We start from the raw sequence: 26,588 nt of genomic DNA, 5'->3' as shown, positions 1-26,588 counted from the left end.
ATCTTGGAATAAGGCCCAGGACCCTTCAGCCATCCCAGAAACGCCCCTTCCCTCCGCTCCTCCACATTAAGTCATGCCAATTCTTCCTCCTAAATACCTCTGAGACTGTTTATGCTGTGCCATTTGAAAATGCTGATACTCAGCTGTCTTTGATGTAAAGAAATGGCAGTTTCATATGGTTCAACTTAGTAGCTTCCACATACTCCTTATCTTTCACATCCTGTTCACTTGCGGCTACTGGAGTCACACTACCTCAGCTTGAATCCTGGCTCTGGTGCTTTACTAGCTGTGTGATTTGGGCAAGACCCCTAGCCTCTCTGAGCCTCGTTTTCCTCGTTTACACGAGGAGGATCCTAATAGCATCCACCTCCTAGGTAATAACTGAGTTAGCACGTGGAACAGCAGTACTCAATGCTTACTTAGTAAGTACTAGGCTGATATTTTGTTTTTAATGTTTATTTATTTGGCTGCATTGGGTCTTAGCCGCTGCACACAGGCCCCAGAGCACCCGGGCTCAGCTGTTGCAGTGTGTGGGCTTGGTTGCCCCACACAGCGTGTGGAATCTTAGTTCTCTGACCAGGGGTTGAACCCACGTCCCCTGTGTTGGGAGGTGGATTCCTAACCACTGAACCACCGGGGAAGTCCTTCAAATCTAGCCACAGAAATCTCCTAGAATCTGGAACACTGTCCTGCTTAAACACTCTCAGTGCCTCCCAGGCCTGCTGTAACCGGCCCTCAGCCTGCCCTCTGGGCTCCAATCAAGCTGAAAGCCTTGTGCGGCCCCAGCTCCACTCGCTGCTGCCCGCCACTGCACTTTCTCCCGTTCTGTCCTCCACATGGAGCTCCCTTGGCCCTGGTTTGCCTGAAGAGATGCTAACCATCTCCCAAACTCAAATACCGCCCGCCCTGAGCCTTGCCCCAAATGTCTCCCCCTCTTCATCCTCATCTGCTTGTGCTCCCTCAAGGACCAGGCTCCCACCCGCCCCCCCGTGGTGTTCTTTGTGCCTGTGCCATCTTGTCTGCCCCGCGGCACGAAACATGGGTCCACAAGCCATCAGCCAAACGCTTGCTCAGCCAAATTTCTGTTGCCCAGACCTCAAACATTTGAGGGTCCATGAGTCTCAGCCAAATGGAGCTAAATAAAGGGTAGATGGAGGCAGGTGCCAGGTGGTACAGAAAGGCCGGTGATTCCCCCAGACAGGGCCCTGGAGGGGTCCCAGGTGCCTTCTGGTCTAGGATGAATGGGAAAGGATCAGGCTGCCCAGGGGCAGTTTGCTGAGCCCCTGCTCTGGCTGGGCCGGGGGGTGGGGGCATGATTGAGTCACTTTGTCAAGTGATGAGATGCCAGCAGAGATGGCCAGGAGTGGTAGCTCTGGACTCTTGGGGCTGGTCAGGGGGCCTGCCTCACCCAAACCCCACCCCACATACTCCAGTAAGGTGCCTCAGAGTTGTAAGTGGGGTGTGTGAGGCCTGAGCGCAGATAGAAGGAACCTGATCCCCTGTGGCACCTACTCTACCACGAGCACTATTCTGCTTTGGAAAGAGGCTGGAGCTGCCTGGGCCAAGAAGTTGCACAAAAAAGGCTTGTTCTGTACCCTGCCACCCAAAAGACAAGCCCACGCAACTGGGTTCTTTCCTGCTGCTCACTCTCCGGGATTTCCAAGCTCAGGAAGCCTGGGTCAGGAAGCAGAGTCCTCAGGTTCACCCCTGAGATTCGTCTTGTCCACACAGGGGAAGAAGCCCAGCAGGGTGGGTAAGCCCTCTACCCCTATCCCTGGGCAGGCCCAGCTGCAGCAGGAGCTTCCTCTGATGCCTCGTCCGCCAGAACTTGGTGGCCCCGTCCACACTGGTGACCTCCTACTGTCGCCCCCAGGCTCTGGCTGGGCAAACCCAGAGGTCTAGCCCTCCCCCAGGAACCCAATCCTATCTGCTCTTCTAGGTTCAGGTCCAATCCTGAGCTCAGGGCTTCCACCTGATCCCTTTCTCTGACACATGCCTCAGCCCTTAGCAAAAGTAAAACAAGTAGAGACATAAATCCTGGAAGACCAAGGTCGATCATTCCAGTCACAGACAGACCAAACTCAGATACCAGTGAGTGAAAGGCAGATCACAGAACCAAGTGCTTGATTGCTGGATCCAGGTGGTATGCTCAGCCGCAGTTTGGAGAAGAGGCCTTTGACACCTGGAGCAGTCCAGGGGGCTTCCTGGAGGAGGGAGGAATGAAGTGAGCCTGGATGGAGAGAAAGGCTGAGTCGACCCATTCTGTTTCTCCCATGTCTTCCCCCGGGAGTCCTCTGTCTCCTTCAGCCCTGTAACCTGAAGCCTTGGTATGGGACCCGCATCCTGTAGGGTGATGGGGCCCAGAACAGCTCTGAGAAGATGGAACTGTGTTTGCGCGATCAGAGGGGTCAAGGGAGGTGATGAGTAGAGCCCCAGCATAGGGAGCCTGGAACCCCAGACCTGGCCATACACCTGGGGTTTCCCTACCTCGGCCTGACCAGCCTTCACTTGCTCTGCAGGCTGGTCCCCTCCTGCCAGCCCAACGTGCCACCCAGCCTCTACCACACCTGCCTGGCCGTGCTGTCGGTGAGTCCCAACTGACCTTCTGCCAGCCTGAACAGAAGGATGTAGGCTGGGGTGGTGAAGAGAGACGTTGGAGCCTCAACGTGGGTGGGGGGCAGGGTGGTACTGGGAGTTCTCCCAGGGCAGGGACCCAAACCAGGACGCAGACAGAGTCTAACCTCTCAAACTTCTGTCACCTAGTTGCCAGTCCCCAGCATGCCGCCCAAGTGTGCATGGGGGTTAGGGGGCTCCCAGGGCCAAGGGCTCTGACTCAGCCCCTGGGGAAGGCCTAGGCACCCTAGCCCCGCCTCTGTGCTCTTCTTTCAGATCCTCGTGTTGTTTCTGCTGGCCATGCTGGTGAGGCGCCGCCAGCTCTGGCCCCGCTGTGGGCATGGCAGGCCCGGGCTGCCCAGGTTGGTGCCTTGGCCCAGGCTCCCCTCTCTGGGGGGCCCAGCTGACAGGGCCACTCTGGAAGGGTGGTGACTTGTTAGGTAGCTGGGCCTCAGTGACACCCAGAACCCTCTCAGTCTGGAGGCTCTCCCATCTGCCTCCCACCAAGATCTCCAGGTTTGCTTGGGACCCCCAGAGAGAAGGGGAGGGACCCGCTCAGGGGCACCTACTCCTGTTCCAGACCCCAGGGAGACCAAGCCCAAGAGGGCCCAGCTCCAGGACACACCCCCTCAGGCAACCCATAGTCTGGACAGGCCATGATCACTCCTCGCCATCTTCACCCTCTTCCCTGAGGGTGTTTCCTACTGACACAGGTTTATGAGGGACTGACCTCCAGCCCCTCTGGCTGAAATTTCTCCCCCTGCCTCCTTCAGCCTTGCAACCCCAGAGCCTGGGGTGGGGATGACCCTGAGGAGTTGGGACTGGGCAGGCATGTGTGGGAGAGACTGAAGAATCGGGGGAGGTGGTAGGTGGAGCCCCAGTGTAGACAGCCTTGCACTCAGAACTGCACGCTGAGGTGGGGCCTGCCATGCTGGTTTTGATGGGAATGAGCCAGGGGTTTCTGCTGTACTGGCTGGCCAGGAAAAAGAGCTTGCCCTGCCTAGGGGAGGGCCCGGGGGAGAATGAAGCAGGATAGAGCCCTCTGAGCATGGAGGCAAGCTGGAGCACCAAAGCAGAGGGTCTCAGAGGCTTGCTCTGAGCTCAGAGGGGCAATGCCTGGGATAACCGTGCCCGCTGTCTGCCCTCTGCCCTGGGGCCACTCCCAGGCCAGGGCGGCGGCCGTTGCATAAGGATGTTGTGACTCTCCAGCTCTCTGAAGGTCTGCCAGCCCAGACAGACCGATTAGTGTGGAGGCGGCCGTTTCCTGAAGCTTCCAGAGTGGGCGGGGCGGGGGATGGGGAGCAGCGCTTAGACTTGTTCCTTCTGCGTCTGTGTGTAGGGGGGAGGGGGGCGTGTTCCTGAGTCACTTGCCATAGGGCCTGGGTCTGAATCCGTAGGAGGCACTCCACAGATATTTGTGGAATGAATACATGAAGGGGCCTCAGTTTCCCCATCTGGAAAGGGGAAGGATTCCACCTCCCCCGTGTTTGGAACACAGGATGGTAATGGAGGTACAGGGCCTGAGTGACTCCCTCTTGTCCTGCCCCTGCTCTATACCAGCCCTGTGGATTTCTTGACTGGGGACAGGCCCCGGACCGTGCCTGCCGCTGTCTTCATGGTCCTGTTCAGCTCCCTGTGCCTGCTGCTCCCCACCGAGGACCCGCTGCCTTTCCTGAGCCTCGCCTCACCACCCGGCCGAGGTACCCAGATGGCTCATGCCCCGGGATGGATGGACGGCAGGGGGCGGGTAGGAATCCAGAGCACTGGGGCTCCTGATCCAGTCATGAGCCATTGGCCAGAAGACACTGTCCCATCATCCTCGCCAACCTTCCCACCACAGTGCCTGGAATCTTGTCGCTCTGTCCTTGGGTCAATGCTGCCGTCTCGGCTCCTGTACAAACTCTGCTCCCCTGGGTGAGGGGTCAAAGGCTGAGTCCCCCAGACCCCAGACAGCCTAGTCCCGCGTGAACATGAAGGAGCATCCGGAGGGGAACAGGGAGGGGTCCTGGAGAGTTGATCTGGGCTTAAGGACGTGGCGGTAGAAAGCACAGCCACCATCCAGAGGAGCCACCGCCCTCCAATGTGGCCTCTTTAGGTCATCTGATCCTCACAACGACTCCCCAAAGTGCAGATATTAGCTCCATTCTACAGTGGTGGAGGCCAAGGGTCAGAGATGGGAACACTAATAAAATCGTAGCTGAATTTATTTAGTACTAGCTCAGGCATGGTGCTATGCACCCTACATATACCTTCTCCTTTGATCTTTGCTAATGTGCTCTCTTATTTCCATTTTACAGATGGGGAAGCTGAGACTTCAAGAGGTAACTTGCCCAAGATCACGGAGGTGATACTAGTCAAGAGCCTGGCATGAATGCAGGGCTCTTGCCTGTTGAATCAGCCAAGGGGCTGGGAAGATAGAGACAGGAGAGAAGTGGGGATGGGCGGGACCCAGGCCCCACCTAGGCCCCACCTCCGCTCCTCCATCATGTATCTCTCTGCCTGTCTTGCCTTCCAGGGCCTTGGAAGATACTGGCTCTGCTGTATTACCCTGCCCTCTACTATCCGCTGGCTGCCTGTGCCACCGTCAGGCATGGAGCCGCCCACCTGCTCGGCAGCCTGCTGTCCTGGGCTCATCTGGGGGTCCAGGTCTGGCAAAGGGCAGAGTGTCCTGAGTCACCCAAGGTAACCACGGACTCAGGACAGCCTGGGACAGTGAGGCATGGGGGAGCCGCGTCAGCCGGCGAGGCTCCTTTCGTCTCTGTCTACATGCTTCCCTGCTGCCTTCTACTGGGCACGGGATTCATGCCTTTAGCCACGTGCTCATTCCAAGCTCGACCCTTCTGTGGGAGAGACAGCCGGGCCTGCCCTCAGGAGCTTCCTGTCTGGGAGGGGGAAGGGAGGGAAGGGGCAGAGAAGGAAGGAGAGGAACCCTGAAATCTCCCCATTATTAATTGCCAAGACTTCCCTTGGCCAGGCTGGAGAGGGAGTGAAGAGAGCTGCAGAATGCAAGCACTGAGTTGGGGGATGGTCTCAGAGGGCTAAAAAGAGAATTCCAGAACCTCAGACCCTGGTTCACTGGGCTTGGTTAGGGTGTGAAGCTGCCTGGTCCAGAGCCCAAAGGGTGCGGGTGTAGCCTACACAGACAGACAACCCGGGTTTGAATCCAGCTTTATCCCTTCCTTCCTTAGTTCGTTCTGCAAACACATTTGAGTATATTCTCTGTCCCAGGGGCATTTCTAGGCCCCGAGTAGAGCTGTGAATAAGACCGATGAAGTCCCTGGCATCCCAAGAGCTGCCTTTTCCGGAAGGGGACACACAGTCAGACAAGCAAATATATGCGATGATGCCAAGTGGTGCCAGGTTCTTTGAGAACACCTTATCACCTTTCTGAGGTTCAGGTTCCCCCACCCACCCCACCCCGCTCCCACAATGGAGCTAATAACACGAATCCCTCAGGGTAGAGTTGAAGCTTAGGTGGTTCCCGTGAGAGTAAGGACTTGGTTGGTCTTTTTTCACCAGCCAGGACCTGGCACATACTAAGCTCTCAGTAAAAACATATGGCATTAACAAATAAATGAATCCATGTTCAACCCCAGGAGGGCCTCAGCCCCGGGAGGCAGGGTATGTTCTTCGCAGTCGCTCAGCTTGCAAACTGTAATAGAAAGAAACAAAAACAGGCCAGTGTCAAAGCCCCAGGAACATAGGGACGTAGAAGGTGGCTGTCTCCTGTTTCAGGTCCCATGGCAGTCCCCTGGGATGGGTAGGAGGGGCTCACAAAACATCCTCCCTTTGGCTCCTGAAAGGGCCCGCGGCGTCTAGGGGCCTGGGGAGGGGCAAGCACCTCTGTGGGGCCAGAGAAGGAGAAGTAGCAGTTGGTGCCAAGTGGCCTAGGCTGTAGGATAGTGATAGAAGCAGAAGCCTTCCCACGCACCCTCGATCACCGTCAGGGGCCCCTGTGAGCTGGGAGGGGAAATGATTTGATTGGGGAAATGAGGCAGAAGGTAGATGTGTCTTGGTGTTTGCCCGTCCCTCCAGATCTACAAGTACTACTCCCTGTTGGCCTCGCTGCCTCTCCTTCTGGGCCTCGGATTCCTGAGCCTTTGGTACCCAGTGCAGCTGGTGAGAAGCTTCGGTCACGGGGCAGCCACGGGTTCCAAGGTAAAGGCGCAGGGCTGGGGTGGGCTTGTACGCAGCACTCAAGACACCTTGGACTCACCCAGGTCTTTTGGTCTCCTACATGTGGTCACGCTTGGTGTAGGGCCTAGAACATAACAGGTGCTCAGAAAACATTTGCTGAGTCGCTGAGGAACTTGTGAGTCCTCCTTCCCCAAGCAAAGGCCAAGCCAGGCCCTCGGCTGGCACCCAGGATGCCTGGGACACTGAGCTGTTTGCGGAGTGGGGACTCATCAAAGGAGAAGTGGGCTGGAAGACAGGGAACTTGTAGCTCTATTTTTGGAACATGGAGGATCCAGCTGGAGAAATGAGACAGGTCAGGGCCTTGGGCCTAATAGAAGTTCTGCAGATGCTGACATGATTCAGGGAGCACCCAGGGCAGAATTGCATTATGAATCAACCCTAGGTTGGATAACTTTGGATAAAGGCGGGGCTGGAAGAACTAAGTCATGCTTGGAGGGCTTCCTGGAGGAAGTAGATATTGCAGGGGCTGAAGGACAGGGAAGATTTGGAGTAGGGAGAGAAAAAGAAAGGCATTGCAGGCATACCAAAGAGTATGAGTTGCAGAGATGGGGTGCATCTGTTTCATTCTTGCATGATTTGCAGCATCGGGCAGGTCTTAGCACATGAGTTACTGTTCAGTCATTCAGTCGTGTCTGACTCTTTATGACCCCATGGGCTGCAGTTCGCCAGGCTTCCCTGTCCTTCACCATTTCCCAGAGTTTGCTCAAACTCGTGTCCATTGACACAGTGATGCCATCCAACCGTCCCATCCTCTGTCACCTCCTTCTCCTCCTGCCTTCAAACTTTCCCAGCATCATGGTAGAGATGGTAGACATGGTAGAGAATTAGCAAATACTTCTGAAGTTTTGGGTAGGTGGGTGTGTGGATGAATATGTCATGGCAAGGGAGAATTCTTACAAGATACGGCAATCATATTCATTCTCCAAGCACCTATCCTATGCCAGGCCCTGGGCTGGGACTGTAGACTCAGCTGGGTGACCTGTGTTGGACTTCCAGGGCTCCCAGCGTGCTGGGGGCAATGGATATAGAGATATACTTACAGTGCAGTGTGAGAATTGCAGTCCCAGAGCATGGGTGGAGGAAGGGTCAAGTTTTTTCCTGGTGAGAGAAGGGGAGGAGGGAAAGTACCCCACAGAGATGCAAAAGGCTGGTTGCTCTGCAGATGGGGAGGTTGAAGGAAAGGCTTGAAGGGTGGCATCCAGGACAGACAGCGGGTGGGTGGTGGTGCCAGTTCCTGGCGACATACAGAGCCCTAGATGAGAGCAGGTGTGCGGGGGACGATGTACAGCTGTGCGTGTGTGGTGCCGAGGGGTCTGGTGGGCAGCTGGACCCTGGGCCTGGAGCTCAAAAGGGGCTGGGACTGAAACCGGAGAAGGAGTGAGGTCCCCACAGAGGGGAGAAGAGGCAGGTGGGCTCAGCGGCTCCAGGGTGGCCCCAGATCCCCACTGGCCCACTTGACTGCAGGTTTCATGCTCACAGGCTAGCAGTAGGGTCCTCAGTACTTGTCACTACTGTCCTCCAGACGCTCAGAGGAGGGGAGCGGCTCCCCAGGATACGCCAGGCACGACTCTGCCTTGCTCAGGCCCTTCCCTCCTCGCCTGGGGATCTTCTCAGCCTCTCCTTCCATTGCACGCCTTTCCTCTTGGGAAGTCTTAGGAGAAATAAAATCCTCTTTGGCCCTTAGTCAAAGAGTTTTAATCCTCAAAGGACACAGTCATTCTTTGAGCTGATCCACACCTGCCCTGGATCCCAGGGTTCCCATGGCAATGGGTGACTTGGCCTATATTTTCCAAATGGTCAGGGGCCAGGGGCTCACCGCATCTTACTGTGGGCCTCTGCCACTTGGCAGGCAGCTTAAGGCCTGGAATGTGGCTTAGACAAATCAGGTCACCCTTGTGATCTCCCCGGAGTAGCAGAGGCCTGGGGCATCTGACCCAAAACGGCCCAGCCTGTCTCCTGGTCAGGGATAAACTCCTGGGACATAGTCTCCCTTTACCCCCGTCTCAGCTAGCAAAGGCCAGAGAGCCAGGAGGAAAGCAGTGATGTGAAGAGGCTGAGTAAAGCCGGGGAGGGTTGGAAATAGCCCTTAGGAAAAACTTGCCAGCACTGAGAGTTCTTAGCTAGGAGACGGATTAGTCTTTCATTTAAGGAGGAGGGGAGGGCAGCTATGGGGGGCCCTTATCCCCACAAGGTGCCCTTTCTTTGTACTCTACCACAGCCAAGAGGTTTGTATGGAGCACCTACTGGGTGCCCACCGTGGTACCCTGAGCGAGGGCCCCAGGGATGGCTCAAGACAGGTCCCATCTTCTTGTCCTTCTGTCCCCACAGGGGCTGCAGAGCAGCTACTCTGAAGAATATCTGAGGACCCTCCTTTGCCAGAAGAAGCTGAAAAGCAGGTGAGGTGCCAGGCACATCCTTTGGGCTGGGGGACAGGCCTGGGCAGGCAGGTTTGTTTGGGAGGTTGGCACTGGGCCCCATGGTGGGGCAGAGTTGAAGAATCAACCGGACCCTGGGGCCCAAGCTCAGGGCAGGAGCCTCTCCTGAGAGCTGCCCCCCGCCTGGGTCTTTCCTCAGCTCCCACACCTGCAAGCGTGGCTTCGCATCCCAGGCCTGGATGTACTTCAGACACTCCGTCTACATTCCACAACGAGGTATGGGGTGGGGAGCTGAGGTCAGGAGTGACAGGTGACCTCACCCTTCCTTCGCACAGAGCAGCTGCTGTAGAAAGCCAGCTCCTACCTTTAGTATCATTGTCATCAGGAGCAACAACCCCAGCTTGGGACAAGGGGAAGCCCCTGACTGGCCTTGGTGGTCCAGGATCCTGTGAGCCCTGGTCCTATTCCTGGGTCCTTTGGGTGGGAGGGGGCTCCGGGGCTTGGGTGGTGCTGGGGTTCACCATGCCCATCCTTTTGGGGACTGCAGGATTCCGGCTCCCCCTGAAGCTGGTGCTCTCAGTCACCCTGACAGGGACGGCCATCTACCAGGTATGTCCTGCCTCTGTCATGCGATTTGCCTCTGGACCCCTGCTCCCAACCTCCAGCCCTGAGATGACTTAGGCTCCCCCGCTCAAGTCTCCAAGAGCCCCACCCACAATCCTATCCTCTTGCTTCTGGCCATCTTGGGAATGCTGGCCTACCCAGAAGGGAGGGGATGCTGACCCTTGTTGGGCTTACACAGGGTCAGAGCATGAGTTTTGGAGTCATGTAAACAAAGATTTAAATCCTCGCTCCTTTATTTACCTCAAGTTATGTTGGACAAGTTACTCAACATCCCTGAACCCACTAGTTCGGCTGTGAAATGGAAGAAATAGAAATACTTCCTTTCAGTTGGGAAGATTTAGTGAAATAATGTATGTTTGATAAATCCCCACCACCACCACCACCCCTCCCCCTAAAAGAGACAAAAAAATGGAAAATCCTGGGAGGTAGGTATGAGTCTTCTCCCTTTCACAGATGGAGGAAATTGGGGCTGAGAGATGAATTTGACTTGGCCATGTTCCTACAGCCAATATCTCAGGGTAGCGAAATCGAATCCGGGTCTGGCTAGCTTCAATGCCTGTGCTCATTTATGGGACACTGCTTTCTCCAACATGGAAAAATTGGAAATTTCATACTAAATTTAGATAAACGATTCAGAGATGCACACGTGCGCTTGTGTTGCTTGAAAGCGTGTCTGGGGTCGATGAGGCTAAAGTATCTGTAACATGCTGATTAGAGGCTTGAGGATGCTGCTCTAAGAGATGGATAAGAACACTGTGATGAGTGATGGGCACTGGCTGCAGCCCATGGGCTGCTGGAGTTTATCTCCTGAAGTCTCAGAAAACACTTCTCCTGGGATGGGAGTGCCTGGTGTGAGCACAGCCAGGCCCTGCCGCCCTGATTTCGGGGTTCTTCCAGGTGGCCCTGCTGCTGCTAGTGGGCGTGGTACCCACCATCCAGAAGGTGAGGGCAGGGATCACCACGGACGTCTCCTACCTGCTGGCCGGCTTTGGGATCGTGCTCTCAGAGGACAGGCAGGAGGTGGTGGAGCTGGTGAAGCACCACCTGTGGGCTCTAGAAGGTGAGGCCTCCCAGGACCCCACAAGGCGCTGCAGTGGGGACCCAAGCTGGGATGCCTGAGCTCTGTCCCAGGAGCCACAGACACGTGGGGTGCCTTGGGTGTCCCCTCTGTGAGTCTCAGCTGCCTCATCCACAAATTGGGAGGCTGGAGCTTCCAGTTCCGAGTCTCTGAGACCTGAAGGGGTCATCTCACTGACCCCCTGTCAGCTTGTGTGGGATCTCTCACCCCCACCAGCACCCCTACCCCCAGCAACTCTGCCCTGCTCCGCAGGGGTGGAGGTGGAGGAGGGCATGGTGTGTGTGAGCTGAGGGGACAGCCGTGGGCTCTGAGGGAAGCAGGAAAAGGGGCAGTGTGGCGGGATGGTGGGCCAGGATTCTGAGCTAATCCTATGGCAGGTGGGTGGGGTCAGGAAGGGCGAATGCTCTCTCTTCCCAATCCCTGTCCTCAAGGTACCTCCTTTCTCCTTCATTCCCTTGACAATGAGCTCCTGGGCTCCAAAACTATACCAGCTGCCCCCCACCCAATTCTGTGGTCTGATGCCTCCTCTAGCCCTTAGCCCTGTTACCCGCCTGCCTCATCTCCACAGCCCTATGCTGGAGACGGAGACACATCCTCACTTAACACGAGGGGAAGAACTAGTCTGAGGTTATACAGCCAGGCCAAAATAGAGCCAAGAGAAGAGCAAAGTCTCCTAACACCCAGGCTGGGACGATCCACCACCTTAAGACAGGGCCTGGTGGTCAGAGGTCATGTGGCCCACACTCTCTTCTGGCTAGGGAGTCCCTGGCTGGCACAGGCACCCTGGCTCTTGAGGAGTAACATGTGATGGTTGGAGCTTAGGCTGCCATTATTGCAGGTGGAGGTATGACTTCTCTGCCGCTCTTCCTTACCAAGACCATCAGGGAGGGAGTAGGGGTGGGCAGAGGTGTGTGCAGTGACTGCTTCCTTCTCTGACCACCACTTTCCTGAGTGAATCTGCTCCCCTACCAGAATCTGTCCTGGAACTGTGGCTGAAGCCCACAGGTGACAAGCTTTGGAGGGGCTGAAAATGACATCTCCAAGATTTTCCAAGTTGGTTGCAATCTGAGCCACAGGCAGGAGCAGACATGACCCTTATCAGTCCATATCCAAGCTCAGACCTTGCTCACAGCAGCCCTGTTGGGTCAGCATCATTGATCTCCTCTCACAGAGCAGGAAATCAAGAGGCAGACATGTCTAGGACTGGGGATTTGGTTTCTACTCAACACACTTGACACTTATAATCACGTGCTGCAGTTTCCAAGCCCAAATGCTCCCACTCTGAATCTCCCTGGAAGCGGGGGTTAAGTAGATCAGTGTTTACCTTCCCAGCTCACAGACAAGGCAAACTGAGGCCCAAGAGGTTTAGGGATATGCCTGGCCCAAGAGGTTTAGGGATATGCCCTAAGCACAAGGCAAGCCAGGGGTGGTACTGAGATAAGATCTGGGGCCCTTCGGTCTGTTCTCAGCCTAAGAAGCTAATGTCTTCTGAGCTTTGAGAGCCTGTTTTAGGGCTACCCACCCAACACCTGGACCATAAGCCTGGCATCTTTCACAGAAAGCTCGCACTCTGAGTCAGGCCAGCTAGATTAGAATTTGTGCTCCATCACTTACCAGCTGTGTGCCCTGAGCAAGCCGTTTATGCCTTTGGATCTCAATCTCCCTACCTGTAAGATGGGTGTTGAAGCTCTAAGGGCATCTTTGTCCTCAAGACTCCTGATCGGGTGTGGGAGACAGACTGACCCACAAAACCTGGGCCCGGAAGGGGGAAGGTGCAGAGTTCCAGAGGAAGCGAAGAGCAGGAAGATTTTATGAGTACCAAGATTAGGAGGGAACCAAGTGAGGGAGAGAGGAGCAAGAGATAGACACCTGGAGACCAAAGGCCAGGCTGGGGGTCAGGGTCAGATAGCTCTTCCCCTTAGTTAAGCTATTCGCTCACCTTGGCAGGCTCCGCAGGCAAACTCCTTGCCTCCTGGCAGAGACAGTCCAGAGTGTATCTTTGCTGGCACCGTGTTGGCTCTAGGAGGGCAGGGCTCTAGACGGAGCGGAGCAGAGCTGTGCATGCCCAGGGCTTTCTTCTAGCCTTATGTTCAGTAAAGGGCCCCCCTCTGCCTCCTTGCACGACTGAACCAGGGGCAGGCACAGTGGCCCCAGGTTTCTGTAGTGGTCATCCTCACTCTTGTCTGTGCCTGAGAATCACCTGGTAACTTTTAAGAAATCCCAAGGCTCTAGTCAGACTTCAGAAACCTAGAGGGCAGGGTCCAGCCTCTGTGATTGGACAAGCCTTCTCCATGATTCAAATACAAGACTGAGTTTGAGAACCACTTGTAGCAGTCGCTGTACGCATGCTGGTTGGCCTGATGGATTTCAATCAACTGTTGATTCAAAGAAATCATTAAGGCTCTGACTTTGGGAAAAAAAACAAACCCAGTTCAGTGGTTCTCAACCCTGAGTACACGTTGGAATTACTGGGGTTGCTTTCCCAAAGGCTAAGGTCTGGGTCCTATGCCCAGAAATTCTGACTGAATTGCTCTGGGGTGCAGCTTGGGCTATGGGAATTTTAAAAACTTTTAATTTTTTTAGCTGCGTGGGGTCTTAGTTGCAGTATTCAGGATCTTTCCTTGTGGCACATGGGCTTAGTTGCCCTGCAGCATGTGGGATCCTAGTTCCCCAACCAGGAATCAAACCCGTGTCTCCTGCATTGCAAGGCAGATTCTCAACCACTGGGCCACTGGAAGTCCCTGGGCCATGGGAACTGAAAAGCTCTAGGTGATCCTAATATGCTGTCAGTGATAAGACCCACAGTGCCTGTGGCTGCAAGGACCCAGTGCTTGCCTCTCCCGCGTGTGTTTACTCCCCTCCTGAGTCTCTGATGGGAACCAGGAACACTTCCCTCAGATGACTACTGAGATCAGGGTGCAGACCTCCCAGGCTTATCCTAGATCAAAAGATTGTACAACCTGCTCCATAACTTCCAAGCAGTGTGGCTGGTGGGTCAAGCCCACCAGCTCTGAGTCTCAGCTTCTTTGTGCGTCCCACGTCTCCCTGGGCCTCTCCCGTGGGGTGGTTCTGAGGGTACTGAGTGAGACTGGCTGTGGATATAGGGTGGAAGGGTTGCAGCCCTGCTGTGCTTAAAGACCAGGCTTGTTCACAACACACCATGCATTTTCTCCCAGTTGCTGCTGATACAAGGAACTCCTGGCCAGGGTGGATGGGGAGTTGAGGAGATGGGTAGCAGTGGTTATGTCCCTCATTCTGATGGACTCAGGTCACACTGATGGGTGCTCGTATCTTCTGTGCTCTGAACCAAGGCCACCGAGGCAGGCCTTGATGGGATTTTAGGGTTCACAATATGCTGGGAGATGGGCAGCCCAGCGATGTGCCTGGTATGGACAAGCTGAGGCTGGGTGATGGAATGGTCTCCTGATGCCTCACAGCTAGGAGGTCATAGAGCTGGAGGCAGACACCAGGCAGACCCCCATGGAGTCCCTCACTGGGCACCACGCAGCAGTGGAAGCAGCAAGACCAGGGTGAGGGCCAGGTCTGCAACCTCAGAGCTGGCCTCTCCCATCCTGGCCATCAGATGTCACCTGGCTGTATGGGCCAACAGAAATTGTCGACTTACACTGGATCTGAGAACAGGAAAAGAGACAAGAAGCCTCCGCTCAGTGTGGCTGTGGGGTGGGGGTAACTCCCACCCAGCCGTCCCTCGACAGCCCTTCGGAGATTCCCAGGAGACCCAGCCCAGGCCCTGACCTCCCACTTTGCTCTTTCCGGCCTTCCAGTTTGCTACATCTCGGCCTTGGTGCTGTCTTGCTTGCTGACCTTCCTCATGCTGGTCCACTCGTTGGTGACGCACAGGTCAGTGGCAGGCTCTGACGCCCCCTGATACAGATGTGGGGGCGAGGTCGGGCCTGCAGGACCCCTGACCCAGGAGGGGAAAATCTTGGGACTAGAAGGAGGAGAATGCCTGCAGGACCGAGCTGTCCCTGAGGCCAGCTGCCCTTCGGGGGGCGGAGAAGGTGGGGTGTCCCTGTCTGGGTGGAGGAATGTCCCTGAGTAACGCAGGGCACGGCTGATGAAGGGCTGAAGTGTGGAGTTTGTCCTCTGAGGAGGGGTTACCTGGGAGAGCTGGCATCCTACGGGGAGACGAGGGAGGCAGGGTGCCATGGGCGGGAGGAGCTGCGTGAGCAAGAGCAAGTGTGAGTGTGGGTGAGGGGGTGGGCCGGCTGGCGCCTGGGGCACTGGAGAGATTCTTGTGGATATTGAATGCCACGCCGCCTACCTCGCCCTTTCATGGTGAATGGTAAGGAGCACTGAAGAAGTGTGAGCAGAGAAGGAGAGAAGGTTCTGGTTGGGAGTAGGGTGGGTGGGAAGGGGATGGCCAGGGACTTAGCAGGGAGCTGGTCCCCGTGCTTTGCATTGAACAGGCCTCAGGGTTCCTGCTCCAGGATCTTTTCTTACTGGGTTGGTGCTACTTGTTGTTGTTGTTCAGTTAATAAGTCGTGTCTAACTCTTTGCAACCCCGGGGACTGCAGCACGCAAGGCTTTCCTGTCCTTCATCAACTCCCAGAGTTTCCTCAAACTCATACCCATTGAGTCAATGATGCCTTCCAACCATCTCGTCCTCTGTCACCTCCTTCTCCTCCTGCCTTCAATCTTTCCCAGCATCAGAGTCTTTCCTAATGAGTTGGTTCTTCCTGTCAGGTGGCTAAGGCTCTCAAGCCTCTGCCTACCTGGAACCTGGCCTCCTGCCCTGGTGGCTGAGCTGCAAGTCATTTTCCATCCCTACTGTTGTGTCTCATTTTCCTGACTTGGCTCGGGTTGAGTCTTCTGTTTTAATTTGTCTCCCTTGTTCCCTGCCCCACCCCCTACCAGCTTACTCTTATTCATCCTTTAAGACTCAACTCAGGCATCACCTCCTCTGGGAAGCCCTCCCTGACCTCCCAGGATGGATTAGTAGGCTCCACTGGGCTCCCACAGCCCTGGGCTTCCAGAGGCCGGCCCAGAGCTGGGAATAAGGAAGCATGTGCACTCCCTGAGGTCCCTGCCTTCCTCTTTCCCACCCTAGGACCAACCTGCGAACTCTGCACCGAGGGGGCGCCCTGGACATAGGCCCCCTGACCCAGAGCCCCCGCCCCTCCCGCCAGGCCATATTCTGCTGGATGAGCTTCACCGCCTACCAGACTGCTTTTACCTGCCTTGGTGAGCCCCCCTTGCCCGATCCACCTGACCTCAGCACTGACCTCCATCCAACCCCAGACGCTGGCCGGGTAGGGGAGGGAGTGCGCGGCAGGTCTTGGCTGCCCCTGCGGGCCTGCCTGTGCTGGAGCTGGCTCTGGGGTAAAAGCAAAAGGAAGGAGCCACCTTGCTTCCCCTGCCCTCAGGGAGTCCACGCAGGTGGGATGAGAGGGAGGGGATAGGTGCGGGAGCCCTTGGTAAAAGAATATCCATCACTAGGTTGGCTCCTGGGTGCTTCCAGGTGTTAGCACAGAGGGTGACCCAGGGCTGGAAAGTTGAAGGAGGCACATTCCTGCTTTTGTAAGGGAGGGCTATGTCATGATGGGCTCTCAGTAGGTAATGAGATCCCTGTCACTGGGAGTATTCAAGCATGACTGATATTGTCCAGTCGCTAAGTCACATCTGACTCTCTGCAACCCCGTGGACTGTATCATGCCAGGCTTCCCCATCCTCCACTAGCATGGTTATGTGGCCATTATTGGGGGCTGCAAAGGGGGTCCTACTCTGAGAGAACTGGACTAGATGGACTTCAAGGACCCTTCCATGCTCCAAGTTTCTGATTCTTCCCTTGGGCACTGCAGTGAGCAAAGTCCTCTCAAATGTGAGCGGGCTGAAGCCAGCAAGGACCTGATTTCCCTTCCTGCTGCTTCTTTCAGTTCTCACCTCTCTGGGTAAGGTGGGAAAAGATGATAAAGGGGTAGAGGGACTATTAGCACTAAAAGTCATAATTCCTTGAATTGGTAAACTTTAAGCCTCTGAAGCCCTTTTGTACACATCCTAGGTCAACAATTAGCCCATCATTTCAATAGACAGCTTTCAGGTGCCTACCATGGGCCAGGCTCTGGCCAGTAGGAATGTAAACATTAATTTCAAATACTGTCTTGTCCTCAAGGATGCAGGAGCAATTGGGGGGAAAATAACACTTGCAAACCACTTTGTGGTTTTCCAAGAGTGGCCACAGATTTTGTCTCACTGCTGCCTCAGCATGGCCCTCCTGGGTAGGGGCCGCTCTCCCCTTTTTACAGAGGAAGAAACCAGGGCTCAGAGAGGTTAAGTAACTTGCTCAAGGTGGCACAGCTAAACAGCAGCAGAGCAGGGATCTGAAACCGGGTCTACTCGATGCCAAAGCTTTGAGTGCCTGGGAATGGAGGGGGTGGGCTGATGCCTGCACCCCTCCTCCCGCTGCTGGCAGGACTCCTGGTACAGCAGATCCTCTTCTTCCTGGGGACCTTGACCCTGGCCTTCCTGGTGTTCATGCCCATGCTTCACGGCAGGAACCTCCTGCTCCTCCATTACCTGAAGTCCTCGTGGTGAGTGAGGAAGGGGCTGAGGGTTCTGAGACCCCTTCCCCAAGGGCCACTAACAGTGACACCCTCCCCATCCCCTCACCTCCCACAGGCCCTTCTGGCTGACCTTGGCCCTGGCTGTGACCCTGCAGAACGCAGCGGCCCACTGGGCCTTCCTGGACACTCACCATGGACGCCTGGGGCTGACCAACCGGTGAGCTGGCTTCTGGGGTTGTGGCTCCCTCAGGCCCTCGGCCGCCTCTTCCCTGTCTTCCTTTCTGTCCCCTTCTCCCTCCACTGCCGTCTTTCCCCTTTCTCTAACAGGGAACCCCAGTGGATGGTAGAAAGAGCTCGCCTTATCCACAGAGAGAGGCAGCCGTGGCCCAGCTTAGTTCAAAAATGCCTCTGTTTACCTGTCACAGGGCCAGAAATACCCCCTCGAGTTTCCCTGTCTTGGGGATCAGCCCTGCTCTGCCCTTTGCAGGAAGGAGGTTAATAGCCATGTCATTTCTCTGCTAGGCTGTGGGAGAACCTGGCCCCAGGAGAGGCTTAGTGTTGTGGACAAGGGACCCAGAGGAGGGAGGTGGGAGACACCAGGATCATAGAAAGATCCAGGTGGACCTGGAGTGAAGCCCCAAATCTTCCACTGACCAGCTAGACAGCCTTAGCTAAGTCACCCCATCTGTCTGGGCCTCCCAGACTGGGGGAATGGGTGAGCTGGGTTAAGAGAGCAGACATAAGGCACAGGGCGGGTGCACAGAGGTGTGCTCAGTAAAAACACGGCAGCTGTGGTCATCTCAGTCTGACACTGACCCGAGGAAGGGCCTCTGTGTGGGGACCTGCCTCAGCCCTCCTCTCCTGGCCCACAGAAGAGCACTCTATGCAGCCACCTTCCTTCTCTTCCCCGTCAACATGCTGGTGGGCACCATGGTGGCCGCCTGGAGAGTGCTCCTCTCCGCCCTCTACAATGCCGTCCACCTTGGCCGGATGGACCTCAGCCTGCTGCCGCTTAGAGCTGCCACTCTTGACCCCGGTAAGGTCACTGGGCAGGAGCTGAAGGTGGGGGACGCTCAGGCTGGCCAAGCAGGGAGGGAGGCTCTGCCCTGACCTAGTCTCCTTGGAGGATGTCCGTAACCCTGACCCGTGGGTATGTGCAGGGGGCCACGCGCTCGCATGCAGGGTGTGCAGGACACTCCCCAGGTCTGTATTACGGGCCGTCTGGGCCCTCCCCGACTAGCGCTGCACCCCCACACAGGCTACCACACATACTGCAACTTCTTGAGGATGGAGGCCAGCCAGTCACACCCAGCTGCGACAGCCTTCTGTGCCCTGCTTCTGCGGACTCAGAGGCCCAAGCCCTGTGCGACCCCCCAGGATGGCCTCAGACTGGGGGAGGAAGAGGAAGGTGCGCCCTTCCACTGGGGATGGGGGGAAGTGGAACCCACCTGGCTTCTCCCAGGAGAAAGGCACGCCCCCCTCTCCAACGCAGGCAAGGGAGAGAGAGCCAGGAAAATGCTCACTTCCTCTCTGGGCTGCCTGTGGGAGAGAAGAAGTGAGAATTTTCCTGGTCCATCTCAGGGTAACTTTTTCCTTGATACTAACATATACACACCGTCTGTCACGTGTGTGCACACACTTAGTTCTCACTTGGGGAATGAGACCGCTGTCTTGCCAAGGGGTTCTGTCACCCCTACCACCCAGGCCACCCCTGCTCTCCTAAGCAGTCTGTCTTCCCCTGCCCTGCAGCCTGGGTGTAGTAGGGAGGGGAGCACTGAGCTGGCTCCAGTCCCTTGTCCCAGCCCTGCCTCCACAGAGCTCCTCCTCTCCCTCTCCTATCGGCCATCCAGAGGATGAGCATCTGACCTTGAACAAACCCCTTCTGCAGCCCCACACTTCTCCCGGCTTCCCACCCTGTGAATAGCACCCGGAGCCCCTGTCTCGTCAACCTCCCCCACTCTACATGTGCGATTTTCAGATTCTGCCCCCATCTTGGTGCTGGGGTGGCGGAGGGAGGGCGGGGTTTGGCTGGGTGTTTGTTGAGTGACCCACAGAAGGCCTCTTCTCAGGGATTCAGCTGCTACAGACCAAGGACCTGGTGGCCAAGGGAGCGGGGCCCAGGGCCCGCCAAGGCAGGGCTCGCTGGGGTCTGGCGTACACGCTGCTGCACAACCCAGCTCTGCAGGCCTTCCGGAAGACAGCCCTGCCAGGTGCCCGGCCCAACGGTGCCCAGCCCTGAGGCTGGGGGAAGGCCACACTGCTGTGTCCTTGCCTCCCAGCCTGTCCCTCCCGGCTCTCCCAGCATCATCACCATGGCCATGGCAGCCCTCTGCTTGGCCCCAGCTCTGCCTGCAGGTCCCGGGGATTTAGCGGGACCAGCCGGGGGTTGCTCTGGTTGGATTGAAGTCTGTCAGCACTATGAGCCTCGAGCCTCGGGAAGGCTCTGGTCTGCCCCTCTTGACCTTGGGAAGCCAGTGAGGGCTCTGGAGAAGGCGAGTGGTGGTTTTGCCTCTTGGCCCAGGAAGCAGGTCCAGGCCCCTCCTGATGCCCAGCCCTGCCACCAGCCTCCAGGCTTCCCTGAAGTCTTCTCCTGACCGGGGTTGGCGATTCAGGCCAGGACAGCCTAGCTTTCCAGCTTGGCCCCCTCAGCTTCAGATGGACCTCGCCACCATGACGAGATGCAGTGCCTCCTGTCTCTTGCAGCTTTGCCCGTCTCCATCTGGGGGCCCTCATGGCTTGCAAGGCAGCCCAGGAGGAAGCCATGGGCTCCTACCCCACAACAAAGTCATGGCTCAACCAGACCCCACACCGAGCTGGCCACACTTGAGAACCTGATATTTTTGTAGTTGGTATGCCCTTAGAGATTATGAAAGAGGTTAGTGTGCTCTCTGTAATAAACTTGTGCTTGAGAAGCAGTCCTCCTGAGGTGGGGGGTGGGGGCGGGGGATATGTGGGGAAAACCACCCGGACTCTCAGTGAATTAACTGTGTTTGTGGGGCTTGGGTGGGGTTGGGGTATTCTGGTCACATGCTGGGCTGGGTGGAGAGGGCAGAGGGGAAACCGTGGCCACATCCCTTTGGGTGGAGGAGACACTGGGGACCCAGGGTGCCACCCCTGAGCTGTGCGAGTGTGGGCTTTGGAAGTAGGACTGATTCTGGGTCTTCTAGAATGGGCAGGATTTGGGGAGGAGGAGAGATTTCAGGAGAAAGTAATGTGAATAAGAGTATGGAGGTTGGGGTGGGGGGCTTCCCTAGTGGCTCAGAGGGTAAAGAATCTGCCTACAATGCAGAAGACTGGGGTGCAACCCCTGGGTCAGGAAGATCCCCTGGAGAAGAAAATGGCAACCCACTCTAATTCCGTGGACAGAGGAGGCTGGTGGGCTACAGTCCATGGGGTGGCAAAGAGTTGGACAAGAATGAGTGACTCACACACACACACACACACACACACACACACACACGGAGGTGGGAGGAGACTGGCCTGGAAAGGGAAGGGCCACTGAGGGGGTCCCCCGCTGCTGAGGGGGTCCCCCTCTCTTGCTGGGGGTTGGCTGAGGTGGGGACTACTGTGGGGCTGGGGCTACCAAGAGTGGGGCAAATGTGGCCACCCACACACCTGGATCTGTGGGGCCTCAAGAAATGTCTGTACAGCTATTGAAGACCACCCCCCACCACATTCCCAAACCCAAACTACAGCCTCAAACTGGCAGGAAGCCAGGCGGGGCCAGGGAGCTCCAACCCACATTCAAGGGTGCCCAGGAAGAGGGCAAGGGAGGCAGAGATGGTCCCACCGAAGCCCACTGAAAAATGTATTCCTAGCCCTGTGTCTGTGGTGGACAGCGTCTGTCCTTAATATGGAAGCAGAGTCATGAGAGTGTGATCAGGCTGGGACACTGGACACTCAGGGCTATGTGAGCCAGAGGAGGGGGCCTAGTCCAGTTTGTGAGGTGAGGGAAAAGCATCCAGGTAAGCTTTCTGGAGGAGGTGGTACCTAAGCTGAGTTTCAAAAGCTGACTTAGTCAAGTGACAAGCAGGAGGATGTCCAGAGAGATGGAGCAGCGTAAGTAAATATACAGAGGATTACACATCTCAGAGCGTTCAAGGAACAATTAGCTGTTCCCATAGGGGTGGGGATGGGTAACTTCAGAGAGCCAGTCAGAGGGGCCAGGAATGTCTGACCAGAGACTCCGGCTTCACCCTGAGGGTACGGGGGCCCCAGGTGACTTTAAAACAAGCGAGTAGCTAGTTCAGTCAGGGTACAAATGTTCCCCAGCTGCCCCCGACTCAGATCTTAGGCCCACATCCTACAAGAAGCCAAGCCTGCTCAGCGGTGAACAGAGCCAGAGATGTCAAGGGGTCCACGTTGGGTTAGGATTATAAGGCCTTAGATACTCAGAGTCAACGAAACTCTTGACATTACCATGTCCTACCCCATCCTTTGTTTTCTGAGGAAACCAAAGTCCAGAGATGGGCAGTGACTCGCCCAAGGTAACACAGCACGAGGGACTTGGCTCCATCCTGCTGTTTTCCATCAGAGGTGCAGTCATCCTCGACCTGTTTTCCATCAGAGGTGCAGTCATCCTCGACCTGTGCTCTGGTGACAGCAGCTCAGCGGGAGCTGCAAGCTGATGGGGGATGGGGAGATACTGTGTGTAGAAGGAGGGGGAAGGGGGGGCTGGCCAGACTCCAAGTCTCACAGCTGCTACCCTACATTCCTGGGCCTCCCTGTCTCCACTTTGCTGGTCTCAGCAGTTCTGGGGGCTCTGGTCAGGGGCTTCAGAGCTCTCACAGGCTCTTGTCCCTAAGCATAGCACCCTTTAATCTGGAAAGGGGCAGGGTTGGAGGCAGCAGGGCACCTAGATCCAGACAAAACTCGAGGCAGACGCAGGGGAGCATCAGAAATGCTATTTATTTCTCTGCCGCCCCCAGGCTGGCTAGTCTCTCCCAAGGTTGTGGGGGAAGGCAGGCGATAGATGTGTACCTGGAGAGGAAGGCAGGGCAGGAATCCAGGATGGAGGGGCACACCAAGGGAGGAAGAGTTGGAGATGAGCACCATCCTGGGCCTTCTAGTCCTGTCTGAGGGCAGAGACTCCCCAGCCCTCAAGTTGTTAGAGAACACGGAAGGTCAGCAGGAGCTCAAGCAGTTCAGAGAGCCTCCAAGCCACGCCAGCCACTTGTTCTGTGCCTAATTCTACATCTCCAGTGCCAATCTGCTTCAGGCTACTTCCCTGCCCAGCCCCAAGCCCCAGGCCCTGACCATAGCCTTTGAGAGCTTGTCAGTCCCAGTGCCTGGAAGTCCATCAGTGGGGCTCCCCCTGGGTGGTTAGGGCATTGCCTGGTCGGCATGCTACCCCCGAGACAGAGGAGCATGTGCAGTGTGGTTAGCAGCAATTAGCACCGTAGACGGTGAGTTAGGGGATTCAATTCCATCCTAGTCACTAGCTTTGAGCAAGTCTAGAAGTGGGGTTGCTGAGTGTCCCAGAAGGGATGAGAAGGGGAGGTAGGAAGGTGGGAAGTCCCTGATGCAGGCTCCAAGAATTGCTACCCCCAGGCCCCCGCACCACTTGTGAGGGACAGCCATCGGTCAGGGCAGGAGTCAACAAGCCCCCAGGTAGGGGTGGGGCTAGAAGGAAGCGAGGAAGAGGAAGAGGAGGCTCTGGCCCAGCAGAAGCAGCCCAGGGGGCTGCTTCCCAGGGACCCCTTCTGCTGTTGCTGCAGCCTCGGGGCCCCTGGCGCGGCTGAGGTAGATGATGACCACGTTGTCCTCTGGACCCGACGGCTGCACCTCGTTGTCGACCGTGTAGCAGACCTTCCCCTCGGCCGCTTTGCCCTGGAACCTGCGCCCCAGCGCGTCCTCACCACCCTCACCTGGTGTGGCCAGGGCCACATTTACCGAGCTCTCCGCGCTGCCCAGCTCGTTGGTGGCCAGGCAGCTGTAGGTACCCTCCTCCAGCTTGCCAAAGTCAGGGATGAGCAGGCTGCCATTGGCAAAGGCTTGGAAGCGCGGGCGGCTGCTGGCTGCCAGGACACCAGGCAGGGCACGCCCATCGGCACCCACGTTGGGGCTAGTGATCTCCACGGTGCCACCGGGCGTCTGGATGTGCCAGTGGAGCTGAGGGGCCGGCTGCCCATCCACGTCACAGTGCAGTGCCAACACGAAGCCCGGACGCAGCTCGGCCCCATCCTGGCTGGGCTGGTAGGTAAGCTGCACCGAGGGTGCGGAGCAGGGCAGCGGCAGCAGGCGGTTCAGCCGCGTGCCCTTGAGCACGTGGGGCGAAGTGCAGGTGATGTTGTCCTGCTCTGGGATGGACACGGCCGTGGTCAGGGCCCACGTCTTGAACCACACGATGCCGCAGGTACAGTCGAAGGGGTTGTCGTTGATCTGCAGGTGAGACAGTGCAGTGAGCGGGGCAAAGGTGCCCTCGGCCAGCGTGTGCAGGCGGTTATGGTTGAGCTGCAGCGAGCGCAGGGCACGAAGGCTGCGGAAGGCATCGCGGGGGATGAAGGTCAGTTCGTTGCTGTCCATCTTGAGCAACTGAAGGGCGCTGAGGCTGTGCAGGTCGCTCCAGGCAAAGTCGGAGATGAGATTGTGGCTGAGATCCAGGCTCTTGAGTTGGCTCAGAGAGGCCAGGGCACCCGCGGCCACACTGCGGATCTCGTTGTGGGCCAGCCACAGCGACTGCAGCCGGGGCACCTCCCTAAAGGCGCCCCCCGGCAGGCTTGGCAGCTGGTTGGCCGATAGGCTCAGCGTGGTCACGTTGGCCGGGAAGCCGGATGGTACTGCCTGCAGGTCACGGTAGGCACAGTCAGCAATGTGGAAGCCGTACTTCTCCCCGCATTCACAGGGCTCTGGACAGGCCTGTGCCAGGCCCACGAGGACCACCAGGCACAGCAGACGCAGCTCCTGCATCCTGCAGAGAAGGACATGCCTACAAGGTGACCCCCAAAGACCCACAGAAGGCACTTGTCCCTCTCAGCACCCTGACACAGAGCTCTTCCCCATCAGAAGGCCCTGCCCACATAATCCAGATAAGACACCCCCACACCACCTAGCCCACCACCCCCATTCTACAGAAGGGGAAACTGAGGCCCACAGAAGGTCCAGGACTTGCCCGAGGTCACGCAGTCAGGAGGGGGGCGAAGATAGGACGGAAGAGGACCCCAGCTCCTTCTCTGAGCCGAGAGCTCTCCCTGCCTCGGCTGGCTCCTAGCTGACTTTGTGACTTGAAATCTGTTTTCCAGCCGCCTCCTCCCCCAGCATTTGGCAGAGCCTCCCTCCTGCCCTCCCACATCCTGGCCACAGCCCCTCCCCCTGGAGCCCCCCAAAGGTATGCTCTGCCCCCTGGCCTAGACAAGGCCCCTTGTGCAGCGCACACCACCCCCATGAGCCCCACCCACTGCTCTCCCGCTCCTACCAGCCGTGACCACAGCACACACCAGACCCTTTCTACAGACTCACACCCTTGGCCTTTTCGGTCCAAACTACACCAGGCAGCTGCCTAAGTAAACCCCTGCCAGGACCTCTCAGCTGGCTTGGAGGAGGCCAGTGGCTCAACCCAAATACTGCTGGGGTTTCCAGAGCTGTGGTTGTTAGAGGGATCCATGGCCCCTGAACAGATCCAAGCAAGGGATTGTCTGAGCACCCCAAACCAACAGGAAAGTGCCCAGCCCCCGTGCCCAGTAGACTGCTTTCTCCTCCCACTGGACCGTAGAGCCCTTTTGCCGCTGACTTACCTTCAAACTACTCTTTCTTAGTCAAGCAGAGCTTCTTCTAAGATGGAACCAATGAGCAACAAAGAAAGAGTTAGTCCTGGACAGTCTGCAGGGCCAAGGGAAGATGATGATGCTGGAGGAAGGGACAGCCTGGTCCCTGTCCCACCTTCAGTCTGCACACCTGGGCCTGCCCTTATCCAGACAGGGTGCCTGAGACCATCTGTTGAGACAAGGCTGCAGGAAGAGAACCCAGGCAGTCCGTTTACTCCCTCCTTCCAGCAAAACTGCCTCTCTGCAGCAACAAGGACCCGTGTTTCATAAGTGACACCAGAAACTTGAGGGGGAAAAGATGCCAAATTTTTTGTTTTTTTCTTCTCTCTCTCTCTCACTCACTTTTAGCAGCTTCAACTTCCTTAAAGACACAGCACTAGCTGGACAGGACCCAAGAAAAGATGGGGCCAGAAGGACTTTATGGGAGGGAGGGGTGAGAAATTGAATCCCATGGAAGGTGGGGGACTTTTAACCTCACTTTGAACAGGAGAAAAAGGAGAGGGCATTCTCCAAGTTGGGACCATGTGAGGGACTGTGTGCATGTCTGAGTGTGGCTGTGACATCTCTGTGTGTGGATGAGTTTGTATGTGTGTGTGTGTGTGGATGTGGGTGTGAGATCATGTATGTGTGAATTTGTGTGTTTGGGAATGTTTGAGTGTGTGTATTCGTGCAGGTTGTGAGGTTAAGTCTTCGTGTGTTTGTGTGGATGTGCGTGAGTCTAATTCGTATATTTGGGCATGTGTGTGTGTGTTTATGTGTAGAAATGAATGTGCATCTCTGTGATCATGTGTCTGTGTGGGTGGTGGGTGTGTTCCAGTGAAAAGCTGAGGCCAAAGCGTATAAAACACCCACCGTGATGCAGAGTCTCAGGGAGAAGCCAAAACTTCAGACCTGTTTTTGTAAGAAAACACATCCTCCTCACCAGCCCGCCACCCCAAGTCACGCCTGCCTGCTGGCTCCAAGGCTGGGCTGCCCTAAACACTTGAAGTCCCGGGAGGTCTCCGGATGAGCCAAGCTGGGAGAGGAGGGCGGAGGCAGGCAGGGGTGTGACTGCACTCCAGTCGGGTAACAGGAAGCTCCGGACAGGAATCGGCTGGGCTTCAGCTTTCTGATGGGGACTCTGAGGCACTCAGGCACAGAGATGGTTCTATCACCCAGGACTGTCCACCTGGCAGCCAGGTGAGGTTGAGGACCTTGCTTCTCCTGTAATATTCTCTCTGGGGCCTCCCAAAGGACCTGAAACCCCACCGTTGGCGCTGCTTGTCTGGAGAGGCAGCATCGCTCTCTGAAGTCCACTGTCCCAACTCTAACTGCCTTGCGGGGGAGGAGACTTACACCCAGTTCTTGTTTCATGTATATATATATTTTATTTCTCTGAAGCTAATAATAGCCTTTAAAAAAAAGTGTCCTTCTA

At 56.5% G+C, this 26,588-nt stretch overlaps 2 protein-coding genes across 24 annotated transcripts in view; one reads left to right on the top strand and one right to left on the bottom strand.

The window, feature by feature from the left end:
- Positions 1-20,323, top strand: part of STRA6 (signaling receptor and transporter of retinol STRA6) — a 43,653-nt gene extending 23,330 nt beyond the window's left edge. For all 22 annotated transcript variants that reach the window (XM_086365291.1, XM_086365292.1, XM_086365277.1 and 19 more), the window contains 17 exons: positions 2,520-2,586; positions 2,890-2,975; positions 4,174-4,313; positions 4,911-4,934; positions 5,129-5,295; positions 6,649-6,771; positions 9,139-9,206; positions 9,385-9,461; positions 9,733-9,794; positions 10,707-10,869; positions 14,673-14,748; positions 15,959-16,092; positions 17,321-17,438; positions 17,527-17,628; positions 18,284-18,447; positions 18,670-18,819; positions 19,481-20,323. In XM_086365291.1, the coding sequence (XP_086221417.1) occupies positions 2,520-2,586; positions 2,890-2,975; positions 4,174-4,313; positions 4,911-4,934; positions 5,129-5,295; positions 6,649-6,771; positions 9,139-9,206; positions 9,385-9,461; positions 9,733-9,794; positions 10,707-10,869; positions 14,673-14,748; positions 15,959-16,092; positions 17,321-17,438; positions 17,527-17,628; positions 18,284-18,447; positions 18,670-18,819; positions 19,481-19,650 (1,891 nt within the window). In that variant the 3' untranslated portion in view covers positions 19,651-20,323. The remainder of the gene's footprint in view (positions 1-2,519; positions 2,587-2,889; positions 2,976-4,173; positions 4,314-4,910; positions 4,935-5,128; positions 5,296-6,648; positions 6,772-9,138; positions 9,207-9,384; positions 9,462-9,732; positions 9,795-10,706; positions 10,870-14,672; positions 14,749-15,958; positions 16,093-17,320; positions 17,439-17,526; positions 17,629-18,283; positions 18,448-18,669; positions 18,820-19,480) is intronic.
- A 1,977-nt stretch (positions 20,324-22,300) lies between these two features.
- On the bottom strand, positions 22,301-25,414 carry ISLR (immunoglobulin superfamily containing leucine rich repeat). Of its 2 annotated transcripts, none has more exons than XM_086365300.1 (2): positions 25,145-25,414; positions 22,301-24,321 (listed from the first exon to the last, which is right to left on the bottom strand). In XM_086365300.1, the coding sequence occupies exon 2, from the start codon at positions 24,318-24,320 to the stop codon at positions 23,034-23,036; it is 1,287 nt and encodes a 428-aa protein (XP_086221426.1). In that variant the 5' UTR covers position 24,321; positions 25,145-25,414; the 3' UTR covers positions 22,301-23,033. The 2 variants fall into 2 exon arrangements, with proteins under 2 accessions (XP_086221426.1, XP_086221427.1); XM_086365301.1 differs by lacking the exon at positions 25,145-25,414 and adding an exon at positions 24,523-24,643.
- Positions 25,415-26,588: the final 1,174 nt, after the last annotated feature.

Source organism: Bos grunniens, chromosome 21, assembly GCF_055505025.1.
Source record: "Bos grunniens cultivar Pamir isolate PY7600 chromosome 21, Bosgru_T2T1.0, whole genome shotgun sequence".
Lineage (NCBI taxonomy): Eukaryota > Metazoa > Chordata > Mammalia > Artiodactyla > Bovidae > Bos > Bos grunniens.
Note: the sequence above shows the minus strand (reverse complement) of the source record. Positions and strands in the feature narration are given on the sequence as shown.